This window comes from Pelecanus crispus, chromosome 12 (genome assembly GCF_030463565.1).
Source record: "Pelecanus crispus isolate bPelCri1 chromosome 12, bPelCri1.pri, whole genome shotgun sequence".
NCBI lineage: Eukaryota > Metazoa > Chordata > Aves > Pelecaniformes > Pelecanidae > Pelecanus > Pelecanus crispus.
Genome location: NC_134654.1, coordinates 25550765 through 25569868, shown reverse-complemented (window position 1 = coordinate 25569868; position 19104 = coordinate 25550765). Strand labels below are relative to the sequence as shown.

Here is a 19104-nt window from a genome sequence, read left to right as displayed (position 1 = left end):
AAAATGTAACATTAGTTATGTTTCTTCCCTGCAGTATTTATATTGACAACTTTAAAAGTCAACAGCTATACAACCCCAGGGCTTGGTAAAAATTATCTATGATTAAATTAAAAAAAAAATTTAAAAACTAATGGCTACCGATTAATTACAAACTTCTTTTTACTTTTTTTTTGAGATCATTAAGGCACATACCTCTAACGGGAAAGCAGTCTAAAAAAAGGATTTTTGCTGTAACCAGCTAGTGATACCAGCATTATGAGGAAGATGCTTTCAGAAAATTCCAACGAGCATAAGAGGCTAAAGATTTGTAGACACAGTTTTTAATATTCCCACTGACAGATTTAAAAGTAGGCATGCATAGCAAAAAACACCTGTCACTGCTGCACATATGGCCATACTTTAGTAATGTGATCTGCTTTGGTACAAGCACTCTGCTTCTTACAGACTGGGAAAGTTTCTATTCGGTAGTAGTTAGCAACAGAGATTAAAATCAAGAGGGAATTGACTGAATTCCTAACTTTTAAGACAGCTATGAACAACAAGCTGGCAGGAGACTCTAGGAAATACTGGAAATTAAATAGGGATGTAAAACAAAAAACAGAAGAAAAACAGAGTTACAGACAGTTCTGAGTCAGTCGGAAGTACTGAATCTCAAGGTAGGGCAAACCAAGTCACCAGATGGAAAAACATGCTCATTACACTGACTTAAACTAAACTACAACCATTATATGTATCTTTTATGTATATTAAAAAAAAATATAAAACAATTATACTAATAAATTCTAGCAACTACAACCAATACGTAAATTTCTGTAAACATAAATTTCCTGACATAAAACAGAGAAGACAAAGTTCTAGCTTACTTGACTTACCTTCTTTTTATTGAAATCACTGCTTACTTCCAAACTATTCCTAAATACTATTTCCTTTTAAGATTCACTCAAAACTTAGTTAAGTCAGTGAAAAGATTGTCATTGACCTCCATTAGCTTTGTAGTGTAACTCTATGCAAAACCCATCCCCTTCTTTCTGCTTTTACTGTCAAAGCTTTGATGAATGCAGCATCTTGCCCAGAACACTGCTCCCACCCTTTTATCGTCTCTGTTCTTCCTACACTTCCAAAGACAAACTAAAAATTTTTCCAGTAATTTTTGTCTTACATTACCTCGCTGTGTCAGGTTTCTGGCCAGATCACTTTCCTTTTAATCCTTGAGCTATCTTCTGATTTGTACTGCACCATAATCACACTCTTAATTCTCACCTTCAAGACACCACAGGACTCCTCGCACGCTGTACGGGCTATCAGTTCCACATACCTCTCATTTCCCTGGTTTCTAAGTACAGAAACCTCATGCCTCTCTCATCCTTCCCTGTGGAGCAAGAATACTGACCATATTCCCTGAGGCAACACAGCCTGACATTTCTCTTCTCTGAATTTCCTCTTCAAGACAAAGTATTTTCACTGCGTCACTGCATCAGCCTTAAGTTTCCTTAAAAGTATTTCTATAACATAGGGGTTTATATTTCATAAAGGGAACTGTAAGACATGTATACAAAGAATCTCAGGACTGCTTGCAAGTGCAAGGCTGGTCCTTCCAAGACTCATTCCCACACTTTTCCCAGTCAACCCCCTCAGCATATCGTCCAAATTTGGGCTTGTTGCATCAAACTTAAAAAGCACTAATGGATCGCTCCTTGCGAATAGAAGGCTGCACGCTTGAGATCCTGCACGGCAAACTCCTTGTAACTGGTATTTAGGTTCCTATAAAGTATCACGCATATTTGCAGTGCAGAATAGCAGAACAGTAAATAACAATAGCGGATTTGTTTTCTACAGCTACGGTACGACTGCAATACCTATAAAACCACAGCTCAACCACAGGGAAAACCAATCAACAGATTCTATTCCTCAGAGGATCACTTTCCTTGTTTTATTTAGAACAGTTTCACTCCCTCCTCTGAACCATCCTCACCATTAATGAAGAGCAAGGCATGTTGCTTGTTCTCGGGCAGATTTCAGCCATCTGTTATGAGAAATTCAGTACTGCATTACCATACAATCTTTGATATTAAAGTGTTTGTATTCTTGTACCTGTTGGGACTCCAGGGTATGGTGGGAGTCATGCTGACATCTGGAAACAAAATACTGTTGTCCTTAATCCTGTCCAAGGCATAATGCATTTCACAGAGGGGTAAGCGATTTAACTGAAACTGAAGTTCAACCTGCAGTACAAAATGAATGAATAAACAAATAGGTGAACGAAAAATTATTGCTGCCTATGATATATTTTTATCTTCCTGCAAACTACTGACTCTCACAAGAAAACAGCAAACATCATTTAATCAAAAGATCTGCAATAAAATTAACTCACTCTTTTTTTTGTTTTTTTTCTTAAGCAAAGACAAATAAAGCATTTTCTCTAATGTAATTTTGTTGCTTGACTTTTAAGGTTAGATTCCACTGTACTTTCAGAAAAAAATTAAAGGGAAAACATTCTTGGAATTATTTTTGGAACACAAAAAATACTCCCAGAAAATATTACTGTCCTAAAACATTGTTTTTAAAATTAGAAGCTTCCATCCCTTCTTGTAAGAACAACCTTGAAACAGTGACAGGCGAGAAATTTTTACAGGTCAACAGATGATATAAATCAGATGTGTGACCAGCAAGAGATAAGACCCAAACATTATTTATTTCTAGTCAAACATTCTGGAATAATATAACTTGTCATTTATGTTCAATTGTTAGAAATTAACTTTTGACGAGTTCTAATAATTAGTTGCTTATCAATACATTCCTTTTTTTAGTTCTATTACTTATATTTTAATACTAGTAAATAAAAGATAATGCCAACAAAATCCTGGTACAAAGCCAGAAACAACATGCAGAGCACGTTAACATCCCTGATTAAATTCAGAAGTGAACAATGGATAGTGGAATTAGTTTATACATACATATACTAAAAGGGCAAAGAGAAAAATACATTCTAAATTTGAACACTGGATAAAAGCAGCTCCTGGGGAAACAATTCACAAAACCAGTTCACTCAGATTATCATTTACACGTATTTAAATTTGCAATTATTAATCTCTCCAAAAGCAAATTCATCTGAACATTGCGCCGAAGAACTAAATGTTAACAACTAACACAAAAGCCTTTCTACAAAATTTGACACAGATTTGCACTAATATAAAACAGCATAAAAACACCCAAAGCTGCTGAAGAACTTCAAGTGACTGACATACATCTTTAGGGTTTTTTTCAAAGCATTGCTATCTATCGCTAAATATTTATGCAATTACTGTGCTACAACTCCAATGAGCGTTTGTGATTAAGTAAGAGCAAATAAGTACCTTTCTCAGATTTACAATGAACTGTGAGCGTGCTGACTAACAGCCAGCCAAATTACTGCAACCTGTCTGGAAAAGCACCCCTCATTTACCTGGAAAGCATACCAATAATATTTAAAATTTCTATGGTCATCTCTACTGATAGCTTTCACAAGCACTTTACAGAAGCTGGTTTTCTATTACCAATCAAAAGATGAGACAAATAGGAACAGAGTAAAGACGTGCTGAAGCTGGTACATCAGCACCATCACACCGCTGAGCGGACGTGGCAAAGCTGTGGTCGAGCGCCCCATGTCATCCCAGAGGGACGCCACCGAGGTGATGCACCCACTAAACGTACCCCCATGCCCAAAGCAAAAATTTGGTCTCAGATCTATTAATTTTCTCTTCTAGCACTCACTGACTCTCTATTAATCAGTCTGTTATTACCTAATCACACTTTAATCTCATCATAATTATTGCTATCAACCAGAAAGTTCAACAAACACAAAGCAATACCAGAATATATTTTTGTAATCATCTTTTCTGACAACTTTTATAAAGACTTTTAAAAGTCCTTGTCAACTAAAAGAAGTTTTCCTTATATACTACAAACAAGAACCAATTTGTTTTATTAAAGATCCCTGTGGTTATCAAAATAAGACAGCAAACTTGGGGAAAAAAAGACAAGAGAGTTAGAAAAGCAGACAATCACTTCTCTAAACATGACGTGCCTCGTTCAAAGCCATATAAACTTCTCTCATGAACCTTCTCCTATGGAGGAAAAATTGAGTCTTCAAGATTTAACTCCTTGTTGGACCTGACGCTCTTTTATCTGCCCAAAGTCACTTCCTACCCTAGGGATCACACCTGCAAAAACTCTCTTGTGCACCAGTAATGTTTACTACTTGAAGGTCATCTCTTTCAAAAGGATTTGCAAAACACAGCTCTTAGCATTTTCTTTTTTCTAGTATATTTAAATATTACACTGTTCATATTATGATGTAGCATGTAAAATCAACACTAGCTTTGCTGTAAATGAACAATGTTTGCTTGTATCAGTGGAGAATGTAGCCATTAACATTCAGTCTCTGGCAGATACGAAAACATTAAATACTCATCTTGACTATCACATTTTACAGCAAGATGCATACCCATAATTCTGAAGAAAAGGGCAGTAACAAATCTGTACAACATTAAGCACGGAGTTCACTAAAGCAACTGTAATTGCTAGGAAGACTTTTTAAGTAGGACAGATGAACATTTAAGAAATTTTTTCCCCACTGTTCCACCCCGTAGTTTATGCCTATCCACTACCTTAGCAAATACACTGGTCTTCAAAAGCAGCGTGGTTTAGCACTCGTCAAGAATGACCGTGCCAGCTCACCCTGCCCGAGGGGGACCTCGAGCTGCCTTCCAAAGCTCTGCCCTCCCCATCCCTAGCCAGCGCCAGTTTGTCGCCCAACAACATCCCGCAGATGTTTGGAAACGACTTCCACACAAATGGCAATGGTCCCAACCTCACAGTTTGATCTATACAGGAAAAACATCTTTCCTCAGACAGATCCAAGGCTAACAAAAGACCACCCAATGTAACAATGATAATTTAAATGCAGAAAAACTGTGATGCTCATCTGAGCAACACTTTAATAGCCCCTTCTGGGAGCTGAAGCAAGGTGCCTAGCATTAAATACCTCTTATTATCTACCTGCATTCACCACCTTCTTTAACAGCTTGTGATTTGTTTTGGTTTTAATCCAGTTTGGATTGAATCAAATAGTTATATTTGCTGTTGCAGAGTACTGAATGAGGCCATCTGTGAAGGAGAGGCATGTAACCTGCTTTAATATATATTCCACAATAAGAAAACAGTGGGAGAGGAAGTTAATCCATTGCCAGTTTCACAGAAGAGGACACAGAACAGAGTAACCGCTCCAAAAATAAAACAGTCGCATGTTAGTTTGGTCACCAAAAAGAGCAGCAGCCAAGGGGGTTTAAAGCACCAGTTCACTCCATCCCACCTTCATCAATGGTGCACTTGATACAAGCAGAGTTGTGCATTTATTACAGTTAAGCCAGGACAACAGGCAAGCAAGTGACCAGGACGCTTCCGAGACAGAATTATTAGAAGAGGAAAGGAAGCAAAGTACCTAACTTATCCAAAGCCTACAGAAATAAAGGCAATTCTGTCAATGTTTAAGAATCACATAGGGAATACTAACTCCACTGAAGACAACAGCAACATTTCCAGCACCTTCAATAAAAACGCCATACATCCAAATTATCATATCCTCAGTTCTAACCTGAGGATCCCTTTCCAAATTTTCAGTCAATACTTACTCAGAAAAAATTTCCTCACAATTAGAATTCATTAAAACACAGGTAACAGTTTAAGGATTTGACCACCATACATACTGATTTATGTATGAAGTACTAAATGATTTTACAAATAACTTCAGGACACAATTTTTAATGCAGAATAGGTTTGTTGCCTCAGGCAAAGTTTCGTAAGACACTCAAAGAAAAATAAGCCAGTTACTGAAGCCCCAGCTCATTTTGGATTCCAGTGGAGTTTCTGATAGAATCAATTAGTAAGTTTAATTATTGTTTTAAGAAAACAAACACAAAGCCAAGAGCCCAGAACAACATAAGTCTTCCCAGACCAATTATCCATGTTTAATTAAGACGTCAGGATTCTTGCATATGTTTCCTCAAAACAAAATGAATGGGAGGAGATAATCGTTTGGTGAAAATGCATTCACTTCAAGCAATTCTAGTGACCTTAATTTGAGGTTATTTCTGTTTGGTAACAAGATCAATCACAAGGTCTACACCAGACACACGCTGGGGAGGGGGGAGGAGTTTAAGTATTTAACTTAACTAGAGCTCTGTCTTCCTTTACATGCATTTACATCTACTGTACTATCTTGTCTGCAAACAACACAATATTTAATTTTTCTTTTAATTTTTAATTTTCTTTTTTTAAAGAAAATCACCCATTTCATGTTAACTGCAAAGTAAACAAAAGCTTGATCTTACTGCCAACACAATTTTCTCTAGCAGAAGTGTCATAATTCCTCATTTTGTGACTGATATAAGCACCAGCAGAGTGAGAGCCATCGAGGCAAGCAAGTATTATCATTCTGAAACACATGATATATATAATGAAAGTATTTATTCACCTTCTTCATGCCTCAATCTACCAACCCTCATCATCTTCATCAAGGAAATACTGTAAGTTGAAGAGTTTTCCACTGAAGGACAGTATTCCTTTTGTTCTGATACAGGCGCAGAAAGCAGCACAAGGCCCGTTCATAACCTCAACAGACCTTATTAAAAAAATCAAGCTCACCTCAGGCCTAGGAACAAATAGTGAAATCCACAATGGCACAAACAAAAAGAATGAGAAGATACAAAAAGAATGAGAATAAAGAGTCTGAGATGCAAGTTATGAAAGACCAAGTTCTAGCTGGCTACGTCAAGAGCAGCAGAGTTTGGTGGTCTCTGCCTTTTTTTTGGGGGGGGGAGTGTTGGATAAAACACAGGAATAGAAAAACTCCCTCCTTTGACTTCCTTAAGAAAAGGTTCCTGAGGTCTCTGGTGAGAATATTTATGATGGACAGAATGATAGCAGCCACATCAGAGAGACTAAGCTGGAGAAAAGTCCAGACAGCAGGAGTAAGCAATATATTCAGTGGTTTTAGAATGAGAGGGGAGAGAGGGTGGGTAGGTCTGGTGGAAGAAAGCCCATGAACTACCCACAAACACCTACCCGCAGGAAAATAAAAATAAGACAAAGCTTTCCAAGTCCACAGAGAGAGGGCTTTGTATTTGAACTAGAGACATAAAAACAGCGTCCAAGACAGCTTACAAATCTCACAAAAACCATGAGATATACAAGCAAAAATCTGCAAGCAATGCCTAACCAGCTCAGAAGAATTTTGCCAGAAATTAAATTCATTAAAATGTATTTTTACTCTGTGACCTATTCTTTTCCAAATAATAACACTCATATATACATACAACACACACACAGAGATATAGATCTCCTCTCCTCCCCCCCCCCCCCCCCCCCCCCCCCCCCCCCCCCGTATAAAAAGATTTCAGCTATCTGAAATACTCATCCGTGGTCTGCTTTCTGTGTATGATGATGAATAACAAAATTCCTTTTTGTATCTTCAAGCAATTATTTTGGCTGGAGTCAAAACAGACACAATGCAAACAGTTCCTATACCAAAACCACTCAGACCTACCTGCATTTCACAATCTGCCCGAAGATTAAGTTCTTCACAGCATTCCCTGGATACCCTCAAGAAGATATAATCCTTTGTTTTCTCCTCAATAGCTGCTTCATAAACCTTCTCTTTGGTTCCTTGGGTCTGTGCTGACTTCTCTTTAGTGACAGGCAATAAATAAACAGCATTGACTTTGGTCATCACCAGCCGTCCCGCCAAAGTGTCTTCCGAAAGCGTTTCAGTGAGCTTAAAGCGGCCAAAAAGTTGTCCATTTTGGGCATACTTTGCACCTCCAGAAACACCAGTGAGCATGAAGCTTGCTACAATCTGCAATTGCACTTTTATGTTGAACCTAAGTAAGAAAGCATCAAGTCAGTGCAGAAAAATGCTCTTAGATTCAGAAATGTCATGCATTCAGACTGAAGATTCACTGCCCTACATTCTGAATGTATAACTTTTAAACACAAACAAGTACAGCCAAACTGGCCCTTCGTAAGTATGTAGCTGCCAAATGTTTACATGTTCTCCTTTTGATTAGAGCCTATAAAACATATATTCAAAAGAATCGATATCTATGAAGCTTAAAAAAAGAACCCGCACAAGAGAGAATCAAATACTAGATTTTCCGAGACCAAAATAAGTTTAGGGTGAATTAGAGTTGCTGTGCATGTCCAAAAGCAGTAAAAATTTCTATTTAAATAGTTTGTAAGCTTATATTAGGTATTCAAGGAGACACCAGTATAGGCAAAGAACAGAGTAAGATTCCTATTTATTTCATTTATCTCTTCCAGGCTGCACACCAAAGACAGTAATCTACATCTTAACAGGTAAATGGTATTATACCTATAACTCAGAGGGACTTGATTAAAATGCCTCAAAAAAATCAGAATGTAGGCATTAAAATGAGAGAATTTTATTTGAAATGAAAGAATGGCATCACAGGCTCAGCTATATAAATCATCCATCCACAGAATTCCTATGAGCAGCAAGTTCCTCCTGTAATCAGAGACGTAACAAATCCATTCTCTGTAGTTACCATTTTCTAGAAGTCACATGCATAACACATTAAAGTGACTTATTAGCACACTTTATTGACCTCTCACCAATACACGCTAATCTCCTCCTAGAGTGTTTGGGGTTTTTTTTGAACAGATTACTTCAACTTGGTTTTAAAAAGAACAAAAGGGGAAAAAGGACCGTCACACTAACAATATTCAGTTCTCTACTCATCAGCAACTTTTTCCTGAATTTGCAACAAATTACAGAAAAAGGAAGTAAAACCCAAAGGTTTTCACAAATTAATAAAATCTCTTTGAAAAAAAACTCATTTTCTTATAATACTTTTCATACTCACACTGTTTTTATTTGATCTGTTGTTCTTATAATTTCTATTTTAACCTAGCAAACTGGTAATTTATCATTTAAGCCCTATAGTGTCAATAATCATAAGCCCATAATAACAAAATCCAACATTTTAGCTCGCTTGGTAATTAAACATCTACCAAACCAATCAAATATTTTTTTTTTTCGTATCTGGCAAATCATGAGTCTTGTACAAAAATTGCAAGTTTGCCCCCTCGTGGTAATATTTGCTTCTTTACATAACATGGGCATTGAGTCAGACCCACATTTCACACTCCTCCACTCTCAAAAAGCAAGAGATGTCTTCCTACTGAACACGGACTTGTTTGGTTCATCAGTAACCACAAAGGTTACCGCACAAGCTACAGTTAAAGCAATCACTCAAAAGCACGTACTTCAGGGGGCACACTAGAATTAAGTCCAATCCTTCCAATTTCCACAATGTGCTAAAAAAACCTAGAACAAAACAAAAAACAGGCCTTCTTCTGTACAAGTGCTGCACCATTCCAAAGCAGCTATCAGCAAGTTAGCAACATCTAAACCAGCTCATATCTCATACAGATGATTGTTAAAATACTATATAAAACATTTAACACATTAACCAAGAGCTCAGCATTATTAGTAAGACACTATCACATGCTATTGTGAATTTATTTTGTTGAAACTTTCCTACTAAAGTTGAATCCCTATGCTACTGAACATGCATCAGCTCATTCTCAAATTCAGATTTGTAAAAACGTGCTGGAAGACAGTATTACTGCCATTCTGAGGACAAGGCACAAATTAGCGTCTTTATAAATGACTACACTGAATCTGCTGTGCTAAAGGGAATCTAAAGTTTATCAAGCAATTTCTATTGAGTAAGCTGACACCTTCTGGCAAACTGTTAAACTACAAAATCCTCTAAGGATTAGATTTAAAAAAAAAAAATCAAAAGTTGCTCCTTTCATCCATTCCTCACCCTTGCTCTGCATGTTTATACAAAAAAAGGTTTTCAGTCAGGCTTATACAAATCAAACAAACAAAAACTTATGTTTCCTCCTAAGCACTGCAGAATCCCAGCCTAATTGCAGTATTAATGAAACTAGCTACAGAAAAGCTTGTTGGTCATATTTAAAATCACAGAAATTAAAGAAAGGCTTCATAAATCATTAATTCATCCAGTACCAATGCAAACACTAAATTCCCCAAAGGCAAATAAACCCATTCTGAACAAAGCCCCACATAACCATTTCCGAAATGTACGTTCAGCACATTTCCTCCTACATTTATACATGCAGACTTCAGGCAGGGTGTGCAGTGTGACACCTACCTATGTATTGATAAGTGTGAGACATAGTAATGACAAAAGCAAATTTATTTTCCATCAAAGCCAGTATTTTAAGTTTTCACAGCCCTGAGGATGAATCTGCTCTGTAATTCTGGTAGCAGACAGCGTACTGCATGGAAGGAGCCGTATGTCACCTCACACATTCTTTAATGTTCATACAGGAAAATACACAGTAAGTTCTAGGCACTCTAACAATTAGATGCTGTTTTTCTTTTGAATGTGCAAGAGAGAAGGGAAGAGTTTTAAACCCATCAACAGATTGCATGTAGGGCAAAACTTTCCAAAACCAAACTAGTATCTGTATCAGAACATTGTTTTGCTGCTTCTTACAGAGTATGTTTGCATTTGGAAATCAGACAGCAGTGGCTCCTTGATTCTAACCTTTATTGCTCTATTTTGTGATGTACTCATGTGGAGTAATTTTTATAAATGCCTCCTGAAATATTAGAATAAACATGATGCTAACAGTAAAGCTCCCTGAGACTATCCAGGACAAACTCCCTTATAACTGAGTTCAAGACTTTTTAGAGCCACTGCAACCTTCATCCAACACTTAGTTGCACTCAGGTGATCCCACATAAAGTCTGAAACAGTGTTTTCCTAGAAAGTGAGAAATCATCAGCATTCTTAAAACCCAACAATTCACTCCAATCTGAACTGCAGAGACTCGTGTTATTCCAGTCTTGTCATAAGAGACCATGTTGACAACTCTACTACTTTTACGATACACATACACAAACTCATTAGAGAGTAGCAGCTCATCAACATTTTCACTCACGGCATCACTTCAGAGGTATTACAACCCACTTGCATTTGTATTACTGGGCCCATTTCTAGGCTTGCAACCCTGACACTTCACTAGAGAATACCAAGTGTGTGATCTTAGCCGCAGAGGATCAGGAAAGAGTGCTAGTTGGAGCCTCACTGCAATAAAGTGGGTCAGCTACGAGATCAAAAGAATGTTTCTGTCATCAACACTATCAAAACAGAGGATTTCAAGAACATTATTAAAACTTACGTTTATTAATCTACTAGACAGAAAAAGAAGAGCAATAACTTATCACTGCACCAAATTGGCCAAAGGGGAGGCATTACACACAGGATACACATATTATTCTTTTATTTCTACAGGCATACTGGTCTTTGGTTTCCTATAAGGCATGAGAGTGTAATTCTCAACGTGAAAATTCACTCAGTAAAAATTTTGTTTACTTTTATATCATATTTCATCATGTTTCAAAACCCACTTTTATTTTAAAAAGCCTTAGAAAAGTCAATCTGATTATAAATATGTATGATTGAGACTATTTCTGCATGCTGAAAACACTGCTCAAGCGTGATTCCTCTGTATGTTAGATTCCAGCTCAAGAGTAGAGCGCAGCAGCAGCAATGAAAGATATGAAGAATAGTTCAAATATACTGCCCTTCATCTGAGATACAAAAAAAGAAATAGAATATTTTTTCTGCTTTAAAAGCATTAGAAATACAACTATTCATAGTGTTTTCTTCCTAAATTCTAGAGCTGAACCTCTGTAGCTCCAGGAGTGGTCCATCTTAAAAAGACATTTCTGATTTGGAACTTAAGTAATTGATAGAACTAAATTTGCTACCGAATTAGGTTAAAGCGAAGTTACCCCTTTTTGACTTCCCATTCTGAGTAGTCCAACACTTCAAAACTTTTTTGTACCGTGAATACAGGCAAAATTTTTAACCACAAATATCAAACTACAGAAAAAAAGGCCCCATGAGAGTCTCTACATGGGAAGCTCACATCTTTTTCCTATCTCTGTATTTGTTCATGCAGCTAATCCAGAGGGTACTATGTACATAATACCTAAAGATATTATAGAACAAACCAAACAAAAAATGTGTACTACATGCCTTTTATTCACAAGCTGGTTTTCAGCCTATTTAGAGAACAAACATAATAAAGTCAGCTGCCACACCATCATAAGATCAGAATTTGATCCACCCACAATTTAACCTTTTTCTTAAAAGAAAAAAAAAAAATTTTACACTCCTTCAAGGCCTTTTATACAAAGGTTTCTTATATTACTTTGCTAAAACCTACTTTCACCAAGGAACAAAAATATTCCTATTACTAATATTTTTTTGTATAGAGAGCCAAAAAACTATAAACAAAAATAATTATTATCCAGACATTAACAAAACATTGTACAATAGCTGTTTAGTGCCTCCAGCTGTAAGCATAGAGTGATACATACAACTTTTTTTAGATGATTTATCAGTAAATTACATTTGTTAAGTGCTAGTGACCTTTCTCAAAAGTTAATAGTTCCAGACTCATATTCAACTTCATTTCCAAGAAACAGGAAGACTTAGTATCTTAAACAATCACGTAGGTTTAATGAAAAAAGTTGCCATCCTCATTTTAATAGGACAGCAAGAAATATCTAAGAAGTATTTTTATAAAGGTATCACTTACTTGCTAACTTCCTTATACTGTGCTATTTCCTCTATATAAAGGAGGTCATGTAGCCGCGACTGATAGTTGGTCTTGGTCAATGATTTGTCCAGGACAGATTGTGTAAATAGCTGGTCAGCAGATAGAGGGATTTGGTATCTGGTAAGAAGGCTCTTCTCCAATTCAGTAGTTTCATTAGGCTCAAATTCTACAATAGTCTTAGAAGTAGAATCCCAACGCTTAGCTGTGGTTAGTAGCTGTTGCCGTGCATGCATCAGGTATTCAAGATCTGGATGTAGATACATAATAGGGAAATGAAATAAGTTCAAAGTCTGTATGGGTTTGGTTTTTATTTAAAAGAAAAAAAAAAAGCCAAGAAACAAAAAAAAAAAACCCACTACTAAAAAGAATCCCATTAGAGACAATGAACTAAATGCAAGTAAGAGTATCCTCTGCCTACAACAGCTTTAGTAAGTTTTACCATCCCTACTTTTCAGGTGTACCTGGCAAGCAAGCAGGCTCTCAAACAGTATCAGAAAATAAAATATTCTATAGATAGCAAATAGAATGAACACAGCCAAACAAGGAAAGCACTTTTATTTTAATAATTGCAAGCGACTTTGAAGGACTTGGCATCACAATATGCTTTCAAGGCCTAACCACAACACCATCTCATTTCAAAAACATAAAGTAGTGAAGAACCTTACAATATATACTATAAAATTTAGAAGGTAATAAAACCAAGTTGATAAACTAGCTGGTAAGAAATTATTAAATTTGCAACATTGTGAAAGCCTTTAAAAAAATTCTGCAGTACTGTAATACATGTATTCTGCAGACAGTTGCATTATATAGCTAAAGTTAGTTCGCTAGGCAGAACTTTGGAAATATAACATGATATAAAGTTAGAAAATTAAAAGGAAATGAATTTTTCAGGATACCCTAATTTCAAGGACCACATAGCTTAAATGAGAAACAGAAGACCAAGCACTGTCTACAGCCACCCAAAATATATCCATTAACACCACAAAAACACTATGACAGCAGTGCATCAGTTAACAGAATTGCAGTTAAATTGCAGAGCTGAAAATATTTGGCATTTATAGTGAAGCTATGACATCTTAATGTATTATCTCTAAGAAAGATTTGAGACAGGTATCCAGGATATCACACCAACGCCGAAAAATGTGCAAAAAAGACATTTTCAAGTTCAAATTAAATACTTAACATCATCTTGACTGTCTTTATTCTAAATAGGAGGAAAACAGCTTTTTAGCAAAAGAAATCTCAGTTCAGCTTGACTGTGACTACAGTAACATAGCTTATCTTACTCGCTAATCTCCTAAGTATGTGTTCACTAAGGAGCCAAATTTAAATATCTTCCTCAAGCTTGAACCATATTAGTAGCTACAGTTGTATGGCAAGAAAAAGTCCATGTTCATGTGGTTTCTGTGTTTGAAATCATCTCACCATAAATGAAGCTTTCTCTGGTCCTAACCATACCTCAGATCACAAAAGTTCAGTAATTACGCTGGGACTGAGTCCTCGTTTGCTAGAAAGACAGCCATTTAATTCCCAGCACTCGAGAGGCTTCCACTGGAAGTCTGGCGTAACAGTTCCCGGTACAGACTGCACATACAATGACTCTTTCTTAAAGACCATTTTGTACATTCTCAGTGCACAGAAAACTTCTTTTAGTTCTCTTTTTCCATAGCAAATAAAGATTTCAAAACGCATAATGGAGGCTCCCCCATTAAAATATTTTAATGTTGACCTTTCTTTCCTGCCTAGATAGCTAGACAGGGCCCTGAATTACATGCAAATGTAGAGACCTCAGGCAGCTTTCTGTTTCAAAAGCACTTCCATGAGATCCCAATCCATATATACCAAATATAAAAGACTGTGGAATGAGACACACATCCAACATAGTTACCCCTTTCACCTGCCTGCTTACACACCTCTTAGATTACCTTAGCTAAAAGCCCAGGATTTTGTACTGACATTTATCTGTAAAGCACCTAGCACTCTTTTCATTTGAAATAAATATTAGTAACAACCTGTTTGAAGACTTCGGTATCCCTCTGTACGCAGACAAGCAACATGTGAAAAGGAAGTATCCGTGCAGCAATGCTAGTGAGTGCTGTCTCAAGTTCAGCCATCCCTTGCACATGGACTTGAACCGGCTGCTCCTTGCACTGCTCTGGTTAGTAGTTAGTTTAAGCCAACAAGGACCAAGACCATAGATTGGTTTGACAGTAACTCTGACTTTGCAAATAAGTTATGGCTCGGTTTTCTTGATCCCAAACAGGTTTACAATAAAAAGACACCCGCTCTCCACAAACTCGGTGTCTTCGGAAGCCTGTCAGCTGTGATTACCCACATTGTTACATGGAGACCATATAATAGTTCCTGAAAAGACCGCAGCCTTGCTTCTAAGCATAGTTTCTCGTTTGCAATGCAATATTCTCTGCTTCAAGAGACATTACAACCTGTACAGTCTTCCTGCTCTTGGCTACAAGTACTTGGGTCATCTGGAAAGATCAGTTCATGATCTTTAGTGTTTTCTATTTACAGTTTTGTTTTTTTAATGTTGCAAATGTTAACCTGTTATATGAAAATAAAGGCCAGGAATAGAAAACTGCTGTTTTCTTAGTTTCATCTTTTTTTCCTTCTTTTTCCTTTTTCTTCTTCTTCCTGCTTACTTCTCAGTGCTACAATTCTGTTTGTTTGGTGTTTGTGTCTCTCAAATTTTCATAAAAAATTACCATACTCTATCCCACCCCCTTGCTTGCTGCCAAGTGACAGTGACCTATATTTACGTCTCTTAATCTTTTACCATAAATGAAAGTGCTTCCTTCTTTTTTGCACCTCTTCGAACATCTTTCAATTTGTTGACATCTTTCTGATAATGGAGTTATTTCAGGTCTGAACTGAGAGGCACAGATCAATTTCATAAACAGAATACAACCCTTACAGTAACATGCAGGGGTTGGTTTGGTTTTTTTTTTTTTTTTACAGGAACACACACAAAAATATAGTTACACTTTCTTTACATTTTCAAAATTTGTTCAGTTACAAGCCTATACTTTGCCTCTTACCTTTGACAACCCTAATCAGATATTGCAAGGGGAAAAAAAAAAAAAAAAAACACAAAACCCAACTTCTCAGATAGTCTGCTTTAGTTAATGAATGAATTACCAGGTATATCCTTAGACAGAAACATTTCATCTCTCTACTGACTTTTTTCCTATGTGTTTAACATTTTCATCAATACAAGGACAATCACAAAAACATAAATGTACTTCAAGTTCCAGTGCTGCCTTCAGACACATACCAAACTAGAAATTCCCAGCATTTTGACAAGATTTAGGAGTCATATCCCGACATAGAGTAATAGTCATACATCAGTTATCTGCCTTATTTAGACCCTCTGAAGCTTTTGCCCAATATTTACATTCATATATACGATGAACTTCACATACAGTAAAAGACATTCACTAGCTGTTAATACAGATGCTGTTCTTCCCAGGAATGTGAAAAGGAAAGAGATGGCATGAAAGATTTTCACTATTAAAAAAAAAAAGTTTTAATACATTACCTTCAGTTGAAGCAGCATCTATCATTACTCGTTGCATGAGGACCGGTTCTAATCCAAAATCAAACACAACAGTTTGGCGAAAAGTTCCAAAGATTTCTGTGTTAAAGGCTATACTGACTTTGTATATATAATGATCTATTCCGTTCTGGACCATCTTTCCTCCTATCCATTCCTGACAGTTTTCTGGAACTTCTTGTGATACCTGGGTAGTGCTGTCTCCAGCAGATATTGCAACGATACTAAAATGTGGACGATGGGCATCATAAAGCAATGCCACTCGATACAGCATTCTTGCAGGCTATAAAAAAAATGCAAAGGTTGAAATGACAGTATGTTGGAAAACTGAAATTATTTCAGGAATATCTTCATTTGCAATCAGATAATGAGAGCTTGTAAGAATGCTCAACTTCTCAGAGCAGGTACAAGTCCTGCCTGCTCTCCAGAAATCTGGGCAGTCGATACACAATCGCCAGAGCTGCTGAGAAAAGAGACAGAGAAGGGATGGTGCTAGGAAGTTTCTCTATTTTAAGAAGAATTATGTAATTGAAATCTTAATCGCAAAAGGTTATGGACTGCATACTTGTTATTATTGACTCACTTTCAAAAGATAAGTAGTCCTACCTTACAAGTGAGAGCAAATGTCCATGTCTGATGAGACTTTTTGGTGGTGACAGTTACCGATAGCTCAGGATTATGTTCTACTCTCACTCCCTCTACACATTCACTAAGCTAGATTAAAAGAAAAAGAAGATAACATTAAACTTCTACAGACAGTATCAAAACAAAAACATTCAGGAAAAGGTAGTATTTTTTAAAAGAAAGTGGAAAGAATGGTTTCCTAGATTGTGCAGGACTGATGGAAGTCCTGTGTATAAATTAGTGCGTATTTTCATTAATTCCGAGAGACGAGCAAGCCAAATCTACAAGGTCATACTGCATAAGCAAAGAATATAACCATTTAAGGACAATTAACCACAGGACTTGTTTTTCAAAAAACAACTTAATTGTAAACATTTAAAGTAGAACATGATTTCATTTGGAAAGAAGAATCTGATACAATGAGACCCAAAGACTGCATTTCCAGAAGACCCCAGATCTCACTGACATCCATGAGACTACTAGAGACACCACAAAACTAGAATCAGGCTTTCTACTCATTAATGCATTTTGCAGAAAGTCCACTCTTCCCAGATTTTAATCAACAATAGATGGACCGAAAACTCCTTAGGGTCAGTGGTAAGTAGAGCTGGTCGAATGCCGCAAAAACGTTCTTTGGAATTCCAAACAGTTGCTAAGTTTGATCATCTCCATACCCTGCACTCTTCGGTATTCAAACTTTTTTTTAACATTTAGGGGATTGGCTGTTCTTCAGACAAGTGCCTGCAGCTGCAGGCAAAGAAAAGGAGCTATACACAAACAAGAATATTCTCCACTAAGTCATGAAAGCTTCGCCATTTATTGTTCTCCAGTTTAAAAAGTTCTGCCATCTAGTCAAAGAACAGGAACAATACCATGAGACTTGGCTGACCCATCCCGCACTGGGAATAGTAAATATGCAAAAATGAACAAGCTGTGATTAACCCATAAGCTGTAATTCACAAACTCTACTGAATTCCTGAAAAGAGTGAGTACATTTGCAGAAATCAGCCTAAGTCTCTGGCATCTTTGCAAGAAGACATAGGGCAGGATGGACAGGAGAGCAAATTGGTTGGACAATTTCTTGGTAAGGAGTAATTCGACCAGCTCTGATAGTAAGGGCCAAAAACAGGCTCATCTGTTAGTTTTAAATATGAGTACATAGGGAAGTAGTATATTTTCCTTACCACTTTCTCAGGAGATAACGAATTCATCCATTTCTCAATCAACGTTTCCATATAACTGCCCGAACATTGTTTGTTTTCCTTCTGCTGTTTTAATCTGATCAAGCGGGAAGCATATCGTTTTTGCCATTCTGTTAGCTCTTCCTGGGAATGTGCTGAAGTACACTGTGCACCGTACCTGCAGATCCCTTGCTCTAAAAATCTACATAAAATAGGAAAAACGATTATGCCTTGAACTTTTCGGTCTCCAATTAAAAAAAGAAATTTATCAAAATTTTACTTTCAAAGCCAGAAGGACATTCTTTAAGTCTTTCTCACAGAACTAAAGGCAGTTTAGTCCATGTGAGCTAATTTGGAAGGACATACATCTACGCAGCATTTTGTAAGAGAGGCAGCAGCCTCTCTTATTACAAAGTCCAGAAAAGTCTATCAAATTTCTTTGAAAAATAGGGGGATACATGTCTTCTTAAGAAATTTCCAGCTTCAAAGAAGGAAGAATCAAGTGTTTGTACAGCAATTAACACAAGGAGATCATGGACCATCCCTGAAATGACTAGGTGCTGTATTAATATAAATGAAACACTGTTAATCAGGGCAAAGGGAAGATGTAGCAAATTTCCTCCGATAGTTACGTTATTAGCTGATAAATACTCATTCAGCAGTTTTTCCTGGAGCAACAGTGACATCACATGGTCCTTTCTACTAAATACACCTACACAGAAATCATCTCTCAAGGAAAAGGTTTAATCTTCTTTGTAAAGGGTGTATCAGTCTAAAAGAATCTATTTTTGCAGAGGTTAAGGATTTGTTAAAGAAGTACATTTTTCATTTAATGGCTTGTGCTGATGCATCAAAATTAATGATATTCCAAATGCCTGTACACAATTTAAGCATTCTAGTTCTCGGAATTTATTGCAAGTCGGGGCAAATGCCTGTATAACTTGGGAACTATTCTTATAATTAAATTTTGTACAAAAATTATAAAACACACGGCACTAGCTACAC

The 19104-nt window shown here is 36.7% G+C and overlaps 1 protein-coding gene across 3 annotated transcripts in view; it reads right to left on the bottom strand.

Annotated features, from left to right (window-relative positions):
- Positions 1-19104, bottom strand: part of HELZ (helicase with zinc finger) — a 96327-nt gene that overhangs the window by 41792 nt on the left and 35431 nt on the right. For all 3 annotated transcript variants that reach the window (XM_075719818.1, XM_075719816.1, XM_075719817.1), the window contains 6 exons: positions 18103-18301; positions 16901-17008; positions 16280-16577; positions 12703-12970; positions 7583-7916; positions 2092-2222 (listed from right to left, as the gene is read on the bottom strand). In XM_075719818.1, the coding sequence (XP_075575933.1) occupies positions 2092-2222; positions 7583-7916; positions 12703-12970; positions 16280-16577; positions 16901-17008; positions 18103-18301 (1338 nt within the window). The remainder of the gene's footprint in view (positions 1-2091; positions 2223-7582; positions 7917-12702; positions 12971-16279; positions 16578-16900; positions 17009-18102; positions 18302-19104) is intronic.